This window comes from Amblyomma americanum, chromosome 8 (genome assembly GCF_052857255.1).
Source record: "Amblyomma americanum isolate KBUSLIRL-KWMA chromosome 8, ASM5285725v1, whole genome shotgun sequence".
Classification (NCBI taxonomy): Eukaryota; Metazoa; Arthropoda; class Arachnida; order Ixodida; family Ixodidae; genus Amblyomma; species Amblyomma americanum.
Window position 1 is genome coordinate 156,758,878 of NC_135504.1, and position 16,531 is coordinate 156,775,408.

Consider the following 16,531-nt stretch of genomic DNA (forward strand, 5'->3'; position numbering starts at 1 on the left):
TGGTGCCCACGCTTGTCAAAGCGCGGCAGCCGGGGAGAGCAGCTCCCCAACTGGGAGGCGAGGAGGTCTGACCGGCGCCGGCCCGGCGGACGCGTCACTTCACGTCTCAACATGTCCGTGCGTCGCCGTCTAGTGCGACTCATCCCGTGCCGTTCCTTCTTGCCCTCGACTCCGTGGGTATAAAAGCAGCTGCCCCGGACGCCCAAGAGAGACTTCGATTTCTTCCTTCGAGTAACGTGGTCGCCCTGACCGGCTGCTCTTTTGCGATGCCAGAATAAACAAGTTGTTCTTTTGGCAGTCGACTCATCCTTTGCCAGGACCTTCGGATGTTTCCAGCTGTGCCCCAGGCCGCCAGGCCAACGCTACCCTTGGAGCTTGCAACCTATTTGCAACACTGCCCGTCGGGACAAGAGCCATTCACGTCGCTTCGGGTCGTAGAACTTGTTTGGGGACGTGAAAAACATTGTCCCTGGGGAGTTCAAGTATGTGCTATTGTAGACTGCTGCGCAGCAATTGAAATGTGACCACAGAATATCCCCAAAGCAACGGGCGAAGGAAGAATACGACGCGCTCCCGGGCAGTTTTGCTGCGTCCCAGCGGCGCGGGCCGGCGCGCGTCTCCCACCCGGTCTGCCCTTCCCGCCGCGAGGGGCGCGCGCATCGCGCCGGAGTTACTCCTGCACGGTGCCTACAGGAGTTCCTTTATTACTGCGCTGGCTAGTTCCAAAGCTCCCTGAGCTGCGGCATCGATGCGAAACCAGCTAGGCTTAGCGACGAGTACGGCAGCCGGGAAGCAGCGCAGTTCGTCGCCCTGGCGCTCCCGCAGGCGTCGTCGTTGCCGAAAGCGCGGCTGTTGCGCAGGCATGGTGTCGTTGCTCGAATATAGCATGCGGCCTTTCTGATAGCATGGCTGTTCCGTTTTTTTTTTTCTTGTGCGAACGTGAAGTAAACCGAGCCTGCTCGCCGGCAGGCCAGCATGGATCCCGTCCGCCGCCGTAATAAAAATCAGCTTAAGATTGTTTTTGACGTAAGCAATAAACGCTGAGACTGAAAAATGTGACAAATGTATCATTTCTGAGGATCGTTGATCAACACCGAGTTGCTGGTAAAAGCAACAACTTTGATAAGAGCAAAATTTCTTGCCAGAATCGCCCCGCAAGCTGCCGCTGGCCCGCCGTTGTGGTCCGGCTCGCCTGTCGCCCGCAGCGGTCCGCTAGCTCCGCAGCCGAAGGTGTCGCGGAAATTGACCATAATTTTAGTTCATGGTGCGATTATACTGTTAACAGCCAAGCGATATGGCTACTTGCGAAGCGGCGTCCGCTGCGCCAGGCAGCAGCACAGTTCGTCGCCTGGCGGGACCGCGGGCGGTACCGTTGCCGAATGCTCGCTACTAGCGCTAGCATGCTTTGTCGCTGCTCGTGTATAGCAGGCGGTCTTTCTGATAATATGGCTATTTTGTCTTTTCTGGTGCGAACTTCAACATGCAGTAATCAGACCGCTGCGGGTGGCAAAGCGTACACTTTGAGCTCGAGTGCTTGAGTCGAGCGGCGCAACGATGCTTGCTGCTCCGTGTGTCCCTGCTTGCAGTGGGGCTGCAATGCGCAAGCAGCGACCGGTGCATCGCGCCGGCCGAGTTTTCGCACATGGGTCGCCTGCTTTACTTCTGTCGCGAGTGTAACATTGCGGAGTGCTTCTTATCAGCACCTCTGAAGGAGGAAAACTGCTCTGTTCTCCATGGCGTCGTGGGTATGGCAGTAGCTTCGCAGTAGTTCGAATCCGCGTGGCCGTAATTTTTTTTCTTTTTATTATTTTAGCCTTAAATAATCTCTCCCGTCCTGTTTACCCGCGAGCGACTGAATTTATTTTTCGAGCCATGCCTTTCTGACCCAGGAATAAGTGCCGCTCAGTACTGGGCTGCCCTCATCCTAGGTTCATAATCACGATTGTTAAAGAGTTTGTTTTACTATTGTGGGATTTATTTAAAAGAGTTAAAAATGAAGCGTCCCGGCCCATGAATTTCGCATAGCAGGAAATGACAAAAGAGTGAGAACGAGAAAGGGCCAAGTCGGCGGGAGGTCTCGCACGCTGTCTCGCTACTGTGACATGGGAGTTGGCGGACCATCGGCCAACTGCCGTCTTGTGGGAGACATGGCGCCGACAGTCGGCCGACTGTTTTCGTCGGCGCAGTGTGACATAGAGCCAGACATCACGACGACATGGTTTTGGCAGACCGAATCGGCCGACTGTTGGCCTAGTGTGACAGGCCCATAAGCCAAGCAGCAATGCTGGTAGGGGGTCATCGAAGCCTTCCTTATTGCCAAAAGGAGTGTCGAATGCGTTAGCTCGCCTCCAACATGGCTGTCGAGAGAAGAAATCGAATTTTTCGAAGGGGATGTTCGGATTTCACACCGGCTCTAATTCACCTGTGTCCTTTCAAGTGCAGTTGTCATTACTTTGAGCCTTTTCGGGGTTAGTGTCTTACTTATTATTTTCATAGGCCTTATAAGCGATCTGTTTTCAAAAAGAAAATCGCTTGGATGTCTGCGTCTTGCCTGTGCTTTTGTGTGCATTTTGTCTCGTTCTGTTTTCTCGTTGAGTAAGAAGAATGAAGTGAAATTGATGCAAGTTTGGTATTTCAATCCAGAATACTCCGAAACACTCACTATCATTTAATTCAGCTTAATCTAATGCCGGTCATTAACGTCCATGAAAGGGAAATTACCGCACTTCTTTAGCGCTTACATTTGTGGAATTCCGGTGGCCCTGTTAGTTTGTCTATCGCGCTTTTGAAGATATGCGCACAGTCTGAATCGCCACTTTTATCTGTTTTATTCAGGAAATCTCTGCTTACCAGTTCACTTCCCAGCCAATGAAAGTTTGCCTGTGTGTTGCGACTCGTAAGACCGGGCCTCGCCAGTTGCCCTCTTATTACTGCCCTATATTCTTAATAAGCATTCCCTAAAAATTCTGGAGCACATCATATATTTTGAAGCAAAATACAGCGCGAACACAGACGACGGACGAAGAAAAGGTGTACAACACAAGAGCTGTCTCGCAACTAAAATTTTATTATATAGGGAAACACATATAAAAGCGACCGAAAAAACGGCGAAGTCAGCAATCACATGAGGCAATCAACACAAGGAAGGAACTCAAAAACTGAAAAGGTAGCGCGGGGCGCCCGTTTTTTTCCATTACCCATGATAAATCAGGTATTGTCCAAGAACCGTATCTCAGCATCACATAATGTGATAGGGGGTAGGCTGATGCAGGTGCTAATTTTCTTCTTTATGAAAAAAGCTTCCATAATCTCTCTGGTACGCTGGTCCTGGTGCCGGTACAGTACCTTCGTTTTTTTCAAATATCGCCATACAATTCTTTTTATCTTCGCACTGAGCGCAATGTTTTGACACATCTGACGATACTTGTTCGTGTTCTTGTAGGCGGATGTATAAGCAGCGCCCGGTTTGTCCGATATACACCTTTTGGCAAGTGAAAAGAATCTGGCACACCACCGAACGCACACAATCCACAAATCCTGATCTGTGCCGCACCGAACACGTAAAGGGGTGTATTTTTTTCTTCCATTCTTGGACATCTGTCCAAGCCATCGGACACAGGCGTTGAAGCTTTAGGGGTCCTGAACAGACCACGTCAACACTAAAAGGACGAACCTCTCTCTTCCTTTCTTCTTTCACTCCGTCCTTTATCCCTTCCCTTACGGCGCGGATCAGGTTTACGACGATATATGAGACAGATACTGCGCCATTTCCTTTCCCCCCAAAACAAATTATTATTATTATTATTATTATTATTATTAAGTCTTATTCTTTGCATGCTTGAAAAGTGGCGTAGATTTTTCAATTTTCTTCTTTTCAGAAAGCTGGCAGTGTCTAGGCATGTGCTGCCCACAATGCGAACTCAAAGATTTGTGCTCTAGAAGACGCTTGTCAATGCAGCGTCCCATCTCGTCTACATAAACGGAATCGCAGCTGAGTGGAATGTCATAAACAAGTTCTCTTCTGCGAGTCACATACTTTGTTCTGTGCTGGATTCCAAAATCTGCTTTCTTCCGACTACTGTTGTTGGTGTTCGTTAAGCGGCAGGGGCGGGGCAGCTAGCATGGCGCGGAAAAGAAAACATTCACATCAAATTTTCCTCCAACCTTCTTTAGGCCGTGCGAGACCTTGTGCACATACGGAATAACTTCGAACTTCCGCAGCACGCTTTGCGCGAGCTCTTGTTTCTTTGCATTGGAGCATAATGTCTTCAACAATGATTCCGCAGAGCAGCCGTGAGGAGTGCGGGAGGAAACCCAGCAGAACGAAGTCTATCTGTTAACCGGTAAAACTGATCTGCGCCAAATGCGCACAATATTTAGCTAGAGAGCAAGGGAGGATCTGAGACAGGAATATGCGTGGAGTGGCAAGAATCGTACGGTGAAAGAGACTTTTTTGATCTTTGGGATGTACGCCGAACACATGTGGTTCCCTTTGTTAAAAAACAATTTGATGTCTAAGGACTGCAAAGCGGAGTTTTGAGGCAGTTTAAAGTTAAAATTCAAGTTAGTGGCAGTAGATTTAAGAGGCGCTAGCACTTCATTAGCAACCACTTCTAGGCTATCGTCGGGATTAATATTTAAATGGATGAGGAAGTCGTCAACATATCTAAACACGCGCGGTCCGGTCATCACTAAGCGCAGCCGAGAGCGAACCGTCAACTTCGGCGAAATAGATCTCAGTGAGTACTGGGGCCACGCTCGAGCCTATACAAGTGCGTCGTTGCTGCACACAAAAGTTATCCTGAAAGCATACAATGTTAGAAGAAAGGTGCAATTTCGGCAATTCTAGAAAACCATCTACTGAAATGTGACGCATTCTTGAAGGCCACCACCCTCCAACGTAGTTCTGCGCCCGCCTTGTCCACTTCTCTTCTGTGACCTGTCCCCTGCGTAGTGTCATGTTCCGAAGCGAAAGCTTCACTACGCTACCTCGTAACGATTTCGCGGTGCTTGCGGTTTTCACCTTCTAGGGAGCCAGAGGTCAAACCCTACGGCGCGGTTCGGGTGTCCACCGATATATGTGGGACAGTTACTTCGCCGTTTCTTCAAAACCAATTTTAAAAAACTAATCTTCATTTTTTTTTCAAAGGAAAGGCGCATAACTGGTCCCCTGGGACAGTCGACACCTCAGTTGCGCTTTAAGCTACGAGGTGGTAGTGACAGATGTGTGCTGCTTGCGTTAGCATTCAACGTTGTAGCAGAAACGCGGCACTGAAGTATATAGACCATCGGCGTTCTTTTTGTTCATTGGCGCTAGCATTGACAATGATCTAGACTCCGAAGATTTTGAGGAAAGTAAGGCGCATAACTGGCTCATAACTCGTGCATAACAGTGCAGCGATGGCGTAGAGGTAGAAGATCCGCCTCGCGTGCAAGAGGACCGGGGTTCAAATCCTGGTGCCGCGCAATTCTCCACCGGGTTTAAAAAAAAAAAAAAAAAAAATCCGCGTGTCGATGGAATTGCATAACCAGGCCTGGAGTGCGGCCTTATCTCGGTGACCAGAACCGACAACGCACTCTCTCACCAGAGCAGGATTTGGCCACCCTGGTGTAGTACTTGGCCACAACCTTCTATGATCAAACCAATTAACCCTCGGCCCTCAGTCCCCAGCGGCTGCAGAGCAACTGACCACGGCGGCGGTCAGACCTGTGACGCAGCGGAGGGTGCTAAGAATCTCTGGCTCCGGACAGGCCGCCATTGGAATCTGAACCTGGCAACGTTTAACGCTAGAACTTTAGCTAGTGAGGCTAGCCTAGCAGTGCTGTTCGAGGAACTAGCGGGAATTAAATGGGATGTGATAGGGCTTAGCGAAGTTAGGAGGACAGGTGAGGCGTATACAGTACTAAAGGACGGACACATACTGTGCTATCGCGGGTTAGAGGGTAGACGAGAACTAGGTGTGGGTTTCCTCATTAATAAGGATATAGCTGGCAACGTAGAGGAGCTCTACAGTATTAACGAGAGGGTAGCAGCTATAGTAATTAGGCTGAATAGGAGGTACAAGCTGAAAGTGGTGCAGGCCTACGCACCCACATCCAGCCATGATGACCAGACCGTTGAAAGCTTCTATGAGGACGTAGAATCAGCAATGAATAGAGTAAAATCGCAGTACACTGTACTGATGGGCGACTTCAATGCGAAGGTGGGCAAGAAGCAGGCTGACGACCACGCGGTAGGTGACTATGGGATAGGCTCTAGAAATAGCAGGGGAGAGTTATTAGTCGAATTCGCGGATAGAAATAATTTACGGATCATGAATACCTTCTTCCGCAAACGAGAAAACAGGAAGTGGACCTGGAAGAGCCCCAATGGTGAGATTAAAAATGAAATAGACTTCATACTATGCGCTAAACCTGGCATCATTCAGGATGTGGCCGTCCTCGGAAGGGTGCGTTGCAGCGACCATAGAATGGTAAGGTCTAGAATTAGCCTAGACTTGAAGAGGGAACGGAAGAAGCTAGCGAAGAAGAAGACCATTAACGAGTTAGCCGTAAGAGGGAAAGCACAGGAGTTTAGGATAGCGCTGCAAAACAGATACTCGACTTTAACTGAGGAAGATGATCTTGATGTTTATTCAATGCACGATAACCTGACATCAATAATTACGGAGTGCGCAGTAGAAGTAGGCGGTAGGACAATTCGAAAAGATACCGGGAAGCTATCTCAGGTGACGAAAGATCTGATTAAGAAGCGCCAAAACATGAAGGCATCTAACACTACCGATAGAATAGAACTAACGGAGCTATCAAAGTTAATAAATAAGCGCAAGGTAGCCGACATAAGGAAGTTTAATATGGAGAGAATCGAGCATGCTCTAAAGAACGGAGGTAGCCTAAAAACAGTGAAGAGGAAACTAGGCATAGGTAAAAACCAGATGTATGCATTAAGAGACAAGCAGGGCAATGTCATTAGCAATATGGATAAGATAGTTAACGTAGCCGAAGAGTTCTACACAGACCTGTACAGTAGCCAATGTAATCAGAACGCTAATGAGAAAGACAGCAGTGCACAGCAATGCGTCATCCCGCCAGTAACGAAAGATGAAGTAAAGAAAGCCTTAGAAGCAATGAAAAGGGGAAAAGCAGCTGGGGAGGATCAGGTAACAGCAGATCTGTTGAAGGATGGAGGGGACATCGTGCTAGAAAAACTAGCCACCCTGTATACGCAATGCCTTATGACCTCGACTGTACCAGAAGCTTGGAAGAATGCAAACATTATCTTAATTCATAAGAAGGGAGACGCCAAGGACTTGAAAAATTACAGGCCGATCAGCTTACTATCCGTTGCCTACAAAGTATTTACTAAGGTAATCGCTAATAGAGTCAGGGCAACGTTAGACTTTAATCAACCAAATGATCAGGCAGGCTTTCGTAAAGGATATTCTACAATAGATCATATTCACACCATCAATCAGGTGATAGAGAAATGCGCAGAATATAACCAACCTCTATATATAGCTTTCATTGATTACGAGAAAGCATTCGACTCAGTGGAAACCTCAGCAGTCATACAGGCATTGCGTAATCAGGGGGTAGAAGAGCCTTATGTCAAAATACTGGAAGATATATATAGCAACTGCACAGCTACTATAGTCCTCCATAAAGTCAGCAATAAAATTCCAATAAGGAAGGGCGTCAGGCAAGGAGACACGATCTCGCCAATGCTGTTCACCGCATGTTTGCAGGAGGTATTTCGAGGCCTGAATTGGGAACAGTTGGGAATAAGAATAAATGGAGAATACCTAAATAATCTGAGATTTGCTGATGACATTGCCTTGCTGAGTCACTCAGGAGGTGAACTGCAAATCATGATCAACGAGTTAGACAGGCAGAGCAGATCGATGGGTCTAAAAATTAACATGCAGAAAACCAAGGTAATGTTCAACAGCCTAGCAAGGGAACAACAGTTCACAATTGGCAGCGAGAGCCTAGAAATTGTGCCGGAATACGTGTACTTAGGGCAGGTAGTGACAGCTGATCCGGATCATGAGAGGGAGATAACTAGAAGGATAAGAATGGGGTGGAGCGCATATGGCAAATTCTCGCAGATCATGAGTGGCAGTTTACCAATTTCCCTCAAGAGGAAAGTGTACAACAGCATAATCTTACCGGTACTCACCTACGGGGCAGAAACGTGGAGGCTAACGAAAAGAGTTCAGCTTAAGTTAAGGACAACGCAGCGAGCCATGGAAAGAAAAATGATAGGTGTAACGTTAAGAGATCGGAAGCGGGCAGAGTGGGTGAGGGAACAAACACGGGTTAATGACATCCTAGTCGAAATCAAGAGAAAGAAATGGGCTTGGGCAGGGCATGTAATGCGAAGGCAAGATAACCGCTGGTCTTTAAGGGTAACGGAGTGGGTTCCAAGAGAAAGTAAGCGTAGCAGGGGGCGCCAGAAGGTTAGATGGGCGGATGAGATTAAGAAGTTTGCAGGCAAAGGGTGGATGCAGCTGGCAAAGGATAGGGTTAATTGGAGAGACATGGGAGAGGCCTTTGCCCTGCAGTGGGTGTAGTAGGGCTGATGATGATGATGATGAACTCGCATAAGGCGCATAACTCGTGCAGTGGACGTCTCAATCGCGTTTTGAGGTACGTGGCGGTGGGGACAGAGGGATGCGGGCTGCATGCATTAGCGCTGACAACGTTGTGGCAGACAAGCGCTACTGCAGCAATAAGCCGCAGCGCTCATTGGGTGACCAATTTCTCGCGATCAACCATTAATTTAACCTGACAAGGTGGTCGTGTTGCCTATCCAGTATGCGGAACGCACTCAACGTTAGAGGCCAGGACGAGTCTACTTACCCGATACACCACAGCTGTGGCTCTCTGACCAGGTTCAACAGTAGTTGAACCGCAGCTAATCTTTTATAATCATGTGGTATTACTTGCGATTGGGATTGACTAGCTTCGTTTTAGAGGCATTAAGGGTCATTAACTGTAGTATCATAAATGTAATCCGAGTGTGACGCAGCCCGGCGTTCTATGTATGCCGAGTGCGACGCGTGCTAGCGTTCTGTGTCTGCGGCGCGCATGCTCGGAACCTCTGCGCCCTTTTCCCTTGCTAGTATAAAAGGAGCACGAATAAACGCCACGTCGGCGTTCTTGTGCGGAGCTGTTCCCGGCTGTCACTCTGCCAACACAACTAACGGTCTTAGCAGGGCTCTGAAGTCACTGCCGCAGTGTTCGGGGTACAGAAGCAGCATGGAACTTGTGAAGCCGCCGGAGCCGCTCCACTTCACCGGCAAAATCAGTAAGCAGTAGAAACTTTTCAAGCAAAAGTTTGAACTCTTCTTGGTTGCTTCCGCGCATGACGGAAAGCCTCGTCAGGACGCCGCGAAGATACCTTTACTGCTAACTGTAGAAGATGACCACGCATTGGAAATTTACAACTTCACCTTTGGTGAGCACGATAGCCGGGAAAGTTATCGCCATCATCAAGTCATCGCCAAGTTCGACAGCAACTGCGCAGAGCACCTGAATGAAGTGCATGAACGCTACCTTTTTCGGCAACACGTTCAAGCTCAAGGCGAGCCAGAAGAACAGTTTGTCAGAGAAATCAGGAAGATGTCTCGCTCGTGCAACTTTGGCGCCAAGGCAGAGTTGTTCATATGTGACCAATTATTTTTGGGATCAAATAAGGATAAAGTGAGGCAAAATTTGATGCAAGGTAACAAGTTGACGTTGTCTAAAGCGCGAGCATTACGAGATGCCGCGGCGAGAAGACGTTGAACCGAAACTAGCGGGAGCGCGTTTCTTCACGTGCCTAGATGCGAATTCGTTGTTTCACCAGATTCCGCTGCATGACGAAACATCAAACATATGCACGTTCGCGACTCCTTTTGGTCGCTACCGATTCCTGAGGCTGCCCTTCGGTGTAGCATCCGCACCAGAAGTGTTTCAGAAGACTCTTAGCGAAATTCTCGAGACGCTGCCAGGGGTAAGAGTGTATGCTGATGATGTCGTCGCTTGGAGGGCCACAAGAACAGAGCACGATGAGAGGCTGCGAGCGGTACTGCAAGCAGTAGAGAAAGCAGACTCAACATTTAATACACAGAAACGCAGCATTGGCGTGCGTAAGATTCTTTTTCTTGACGTTATTTCGGAAGACGGCATAAGCCCAGTCCCCACCCTAGTAAGCTCGTTGCTGAGTATGCCACCGCCGGTTGACAAACAAGTAGTGCAGCGTATGCTTGGCGTTAACTATTCTGGGAAATTCTTACCATCACTTACAGACCGAACACGACTTCTTCGAGTCTTGATCGAGAAAGATCGCATCTTTGAATGAACCAAGTCGAACGCCAGTTGTTAATGAAATGAAGATCAGTTTGCAAATTTTTTTTTTGACGATCAGTGGCAGTAGTATGCGGTATATAACGCAATCATCTAGGAATAATCTGAGCCTGGACGATGCGCAAGTGGGTAATTGATGAACATTAGAAAAACTAGAGGTACCAGAACGCTTCTCTGGGGAACACAAGCAAGTGCTATTGACAGAAATAACTGAGATAAACATGCATGAAAAGTCTTAAGCCAGATTATAACGGCAGGACGAATGTTTAGGTGGGTTTGCTTGAGCAAAAGTCTGTGATGGGGGACCGGATCAATTGCTTTAGAAAAATCAAGAAAAAGTTAATTTGAATGCTTGCGTCCACTGTCAAATATCGGTAGTGAATGAATCCAGAAAGTTGAGTCTCAGATGAGTATCCCTTTTGATATTCTTGCTGGAATTTGACTATGATGCCGTGATCCTCAAGGTAGCTGATAATGTTAGTGTAAACAACATATATAATGAGCTTGGATGTGGTGCTTGTTAAAGGTATTGTACGAAAGCTGAGAGGATCTGGGTGGCCAGCAGTTTTGAATATATGTATTACTTTAGCTATGCGCGAATCGCTAGGAATTGATCTAGACGTCAATGATTTCGAAAGAGTGATGACAAGACTTGATAGACGCTCTCAGCAGTGCTTTAAGGATCTTTTTGTTAAAGCCCAGGTGATGAGAACATGAAGTCAGTTTAACTTGAAGTTAGTTCAGGAGTGATTTAATTCTGTCATCATTAATAACCGTATGGCTCCTAGAAACGTCAAGTAATGGATCTATCCTCGGAGCTGAAGTGACATCTTCATGAGTAAACACAAGTGAGTGTTTAAAGAAACTGTGCAGATTCGATGCTGGAATTGAGGTATTATTCATGTCAGCAAGCATAAAGTGATCAGAAACCTGGTGATTGATAACGCGCGAGAATCTGCGTGCGTTATTGGTCCTCATTATTGGTCCCCATTAAAGGCCTCATGGGGCCTTTAAAGGAAAATAAATGATGATGATGTAACATGTTACTGAATTATTTCCTGTGAGTTTTCTTAATAATATTTGGTATTCTTTATCACATTGCACTCATCGAAGGAATGGGAAGTCTGATTCGCCTTAGCCTCTCTGTACAAGCGTTTTTTGCTGTTGGCTCCACGAAGTCTGCGATCAAACCAGGGTGTAGTTTGGTTGCTCTTTATCGATATACGCGAAATGGTACTCAAGTAAAACTTGATGCGAGTTGGTACATATTCTCCATAAGCGCAACATACAACAATCATGTGAAAGAAAGCGCATCGTCCTGTCTTCCTTTCAGGTGATTGTTTTATGTTGCGCTAACATTTACCGAATAAGCAGAATGTACTCATGTGGCTACTAAGTGTAGGAAAGAAGTGACCAATTGGTAAAGTACTGCACAGAGGAGGCGGTTAATTCACAGTTAATTTCGGCTAAGTTGACCCTCTTATGACATCATATCTTTTTGTTACGGTTTTTCTTTCGCTGAAAAGATGATTGACGTGCTCGATTGAATGTCACGATCAGAAAGGCCATCATGATGAACGACATCTAAACAAATATTTGGGTCACTGGCTAAGATTAGGTACAAAATATTAGATGAATGTGCCGATTAGCGAGTAGGTCTAAAATAATTTGGCATAACGGGAACTCAATACACGTCTGCACGCAGGCATGAGTCTCTTTCACTGAAACGGGCAGACAGCAGGTCCCAATTAGTGTTATAATAATTGATGTCACCCTGAATGAGCAAAACAGAATTCGGGTAACCCGCACACACATCACCTAATATCTGATTATATTCTTCACTAAAACCTTCAGACATGTCAGGAGGTCGGTAAAACACCCCAATTACAAGGTTTGTGATAACGAATATCGAACTACCAAACACGCATTCAAAGAAAAGAGTGACAATTGCGGCTATAGCTACATATCATTTCTTTATTGCAATGAGGACACCACCTCCTCTAAGGAACTTCCTTTCGCAACGAAAAAGATGAAAACAAGATTCGCTCAACGAAACACTGCTGTCTGGATACGCGTCATGGAACCATATCTCAGTTAAAGCGACAAGTGAGGAAAAATTGCAATGAAGGAAGAAAGACAGCGCAACTGTTTTAGGAAGGATATTTCTGATGCTGCTGTAAAGAAAGGAAGTGAACTAGGCACACTGGGCACGGTGTAACAAAGAACATTAAATAGCATTAGTTGGAGTTCTGCTCAAAATATTTGATTCACTGCTGGGACTGGAGACACAAGCTCACTGCTGGAGTTGGAATCTCACAAATAACATTCTTGTTGATGTGTAGGTTGTGGAATAGAAGCTTGATTTTGTTCCCCTCTTTGTCGCTTGTGAAAGCCGCAGCTACTCATGCGCCTTTCGCGAACGGCAGCAAAAAAAAATTGGATGTGGTTTAGCTCTGGTTCACCCAAGTTGAATTGCGAAAGCTTCGTTTCGTCTCATTCTGACGCTCTCCTAAACTCAAAGCGGTCTCTTCCGCAGTTGGAGTCATTCCGGGACGTAGCACGACTTCTAGCCGCATCTTTGTTACAACGTTTCTCGAGTCGTGCGGAGAGTTCTTCTGGCGTCTCTTGAGCGCGTTATTTTTTCCTCGCTTCGTTATGTCGTTCCAGATCAGGTGTCGCCAAAGTCGCGTCAGCATTGAGAGCATGCATGATACTTGTAGATGCACCCAGATCAAGATATGTTGAACGCATTCGCCTGGCTGCATAATATGCACGCCGTTTAGCTAAACGTTGTTCCCGCTCTTCATCCGTTTCTTCCGCACGCCGCCGCTTCTTAACTGCAGCACATCGTTGCAGCTTCACCTTATACACATCATCCGACATACCGTGGAGGATTCGCTGGAACGACTGCGACGAGCTGAGTTGAGGGGCCGCTTTTCCACAGCTGGCATGATGTTCCGTAGAGCGAGCGCCTCCCCCACGGCAGCGGCGCGTGGAGGATTCGCTGGGACGATCGCGACGAGCCGAGTTGGGGGCCGCTTTTCCACAGCTGGCATGACGTTCCGTAGAGCGAGCGCCTCCCCCACGGCAGCGGCGCGTGGAGGATTCGCTGGGACGATCGCGACGAGCCGAGTTGGGGGCCGCTTTTCCACAGCTGGCATGACGTTCCGTAGAGCGAGCGCCTCCCCCACGGCAGCGGCGCGTGGAGGATTCGCTGGGACGATCGCGACGAGCCGAGTTGGGGGCCGCTTTTCCACAGCTGGCATGACGTTCCGTAGAGCGAGCGCCTCCCCCACGGCAGCGGCGCGTGGAGGATTCGCTGGGACGATCGCGACGAGCCGAGTTGGGGGCCGCTTTTCCACGGCTGGCATGACGTTCCGTAGAGCGAGCGCCTCCCCCACGGCAGCGGCGCGTGGAGGATTCGCTGGGACGATCGCGACGAGCCGAGTTGGGGGCCGCTTTTCCACAGCTGGCATGACGTTCCGTAGAGCGAGCGCCTCCCCCACGGCAGCGGCGCGTGGAGGATTCGCTGGGACGATCGCAACGAGCCGAGTTGGGGGCCGCTTTTCCACAGCTGGCATGACGTTCCGTAGAGCGAGCGCCTCCCCCACGGCAGCGGCGCGTGGAGGATTCGCTGGGACGATCGCGACGAGCCGAGTTGGGGGCCGCTTTTCCACAGCTGGCATGATGTTCCGTAGAGCGAGCGCCTCCCCCACGGCAGCGGCGCGTGGAGGATTCGCTGGGACGATCGCGACGAGCCGAGTTGGGGGCCGCTTTTCCACAGCTGGCATGACGTTCCGTAGAGCGAGCGCCTCCCCCACGGCAGCGGCGCGTGGAGGATTCGCTGGGACGATCGCGACGAGCCGAGTTGGGGGCCGCTTTTCCACAGCTGGCATGACGTTTCGTAGAGCAAGCGCCTCCCCCACGGCAGCGGCGCGTGGAGGATTCGCTGGGACGATCGCGACGAGCCGAGTTGGGGGGCCGCTTTTCCACAGCTGGCATGACGTCAAGTACAGCGAGCGCCCCTCGCGGCAGCGGCGCGCAGCTGCAGCATGGAGGATTCGCTGGGACGATCGCGACGAGCCGAGTTGGGGCCCCGCTTTTCCACAGCTGGTATGACGTCACACACAGGGCACGCTAAAGGTCAATGGTGGATTCTCCGGGACGACGGCCAAGAGCGGAAACCGCGAGCAGTATTGCTTTCGCAATAATAGTAACAAGAAAGACTAAAGCCGGAACCCATTATCTTGTGTGCACGTTTCAATTTATTTAATGTTATTAAATTTGGCGATAATGGGCCAAGGTTTATCAAAATAATAGCGTTCCACGTGATGGGCACGCTTTATAGAACCAACCTAGACGCTTTTGAACACATAAAGATGATAACTTTAGCAAAATGCGGACTATGTAAGAGCAATAGGAAAGTGACAGTAGGAGTTGGACGAATCAATCGCCCGCGGCTGTCTTAAACAAGTAATGTGTTGCTTACCGCCTGGCTCGCTTTGCACGCTGAAGTGGCACTTTGGCACGTACATTCTTCCAATAAAACTGAAGCTTCAACTAGTTTCCTTGTTTTGCGCTTGCCTCTTGCAGCAACTCCAGTCCGAGCTGCCTCCAGGGTCATATGCAGCTGAGCGAGGAGCCCGAGCCGAACCTGCTCGCCGAGACCAACCTGCCGTACAATGCGCAGCCTCTTCGGCTGACGAAAGAACGGCCTCACCACCACGGTCACCATCGAACCGTGGCTCGTATCACTCCACCCGTTCCTCCTGCTGACCGGGCCTCGCTTGCGGCCAGCTTGCAGCCTTCGAGCAGCAACCCGCCAGAGTTTGGTGGGTTCTGCGGAAGTCTCGTAGGCCGGAATGCCGCCTTCTACAGCTCCCGAAGAAACGTCAGCTTGACCGTCACTTTCCCCGTTACTCCAACGGTCAGCATGGCCACAGCCGGAGTTTTCCTCACGTACCGCTTTCTCAGGAATGTCGAACACCATCGGGACGGCGTCTACTACGGCGACCAGGTGCCTGGAAGCTACTGCGACCGCGTCCTGACCAGGTGCCACGAGCGCAACTGCCGCGTGCGTTCTCCGAACTACCCGGGCTTTTACCTAAGAAACGTGACGTGTAGCTACCACGTTCACCAGAATTTCTCACCTCCCGGGAAGATTGCCCAAATTGTGTTTCAACAGAAGAACGAATACAAAATTAACGTGCACAGCGGACTGGCCAATGCTGCTGGAGTTCTCGCCTTGACCCGAGACTGCGCTGGAGATGTTGTGCGGATATCGGACGGTGCTCCCGGCAGCGAACGCGATTCAGTCGTGCTAATGCAGTTCTGCGGTTCAGGCCAGCTTCCAGAAGTGGTTTCTTCGGGGCCGGACAGTACCGTCAGGCTCGTGAGTGCCCCCTATCAGCAGCTCCTGGACTCCCGCGTCGAGATAGACGTGTCGGTTCGGTTCGTCGACCCTGCAGAGCTGCGAATGGCCGGCAGGTATGCGACATTTTTGCAGAGAGAAGCCCGTTCATCAATCTTTGGTTTTAATGAAACCTGGCGCCAGTACAAAATACAAGAGCGCACGGCAGATAGGGAGAAGCAAGAGCACAATTCAAGTGATGGCTAATGAATATGCAGCACTTTAATAGCCACTAACTGAAAGAGTACACATAAAAAAAACACGCGTAGAGTTACTGGTATGCTGCCTACAGCAGGAGAGTTTTACTTAGGTCCGTCCTTCAGTACGGCGATCCTCACAGACTGAGTCGCTCTGGGACGTTAAACTCCCATAGACTAAAATGAATATTGGCGATGACAATTACCTTATCTTCAGATGATAATTGTATTCCCGTTTGTAGTACGTTTTTCCGCGCTGTTGTCAATAAAGAATTCGACATAGAACTGACGCACCGAACTACCGCAATCTCCATCGTCGAGTTACGCCAGACATCACAATTTATTTATTTATTTGAAATCCCCTCAGCTACATAGACATTAGAGAGGAGAGTGGTTAGGGAAGAAAAGTTCATTTATAGATGTACCATGCCATGGGCTTTTGTGGGCAGGAATAAAAAAGAAATTACGCCTATAAAACACGTTAGCTTGCTCAATACTCAGGAATTTAATTTCTTTAGGCATTAAATATAGCGCCGAGTTCTTTTTTCCGATTTTGCTTTATCTGGTCGGACCC

General features: G+C 48.9%; 1 protein-coding gene across 1 annotated transcript in view; it reads left to right on the plus strand.

The window, feature by feature from the left end:
* The window catches only part of LOC144102121 (uncharacterized), a 288,555-nt gene that overhangs the window by 267,960 nt on the left and 4,064 nt on the right, over positions 1-16,531 (plus strand). The window contains exon 4 of the mRNA XM_077635414.1: positions 14,944-15,837. Within this exon, the coding sequence (XP_077491540.1) occupies positions 14,944-15,837 (894 nt within the window). The remainder of the gene's footprint in view (positions 1-14,943; positions 15,838-16,531) is intronic.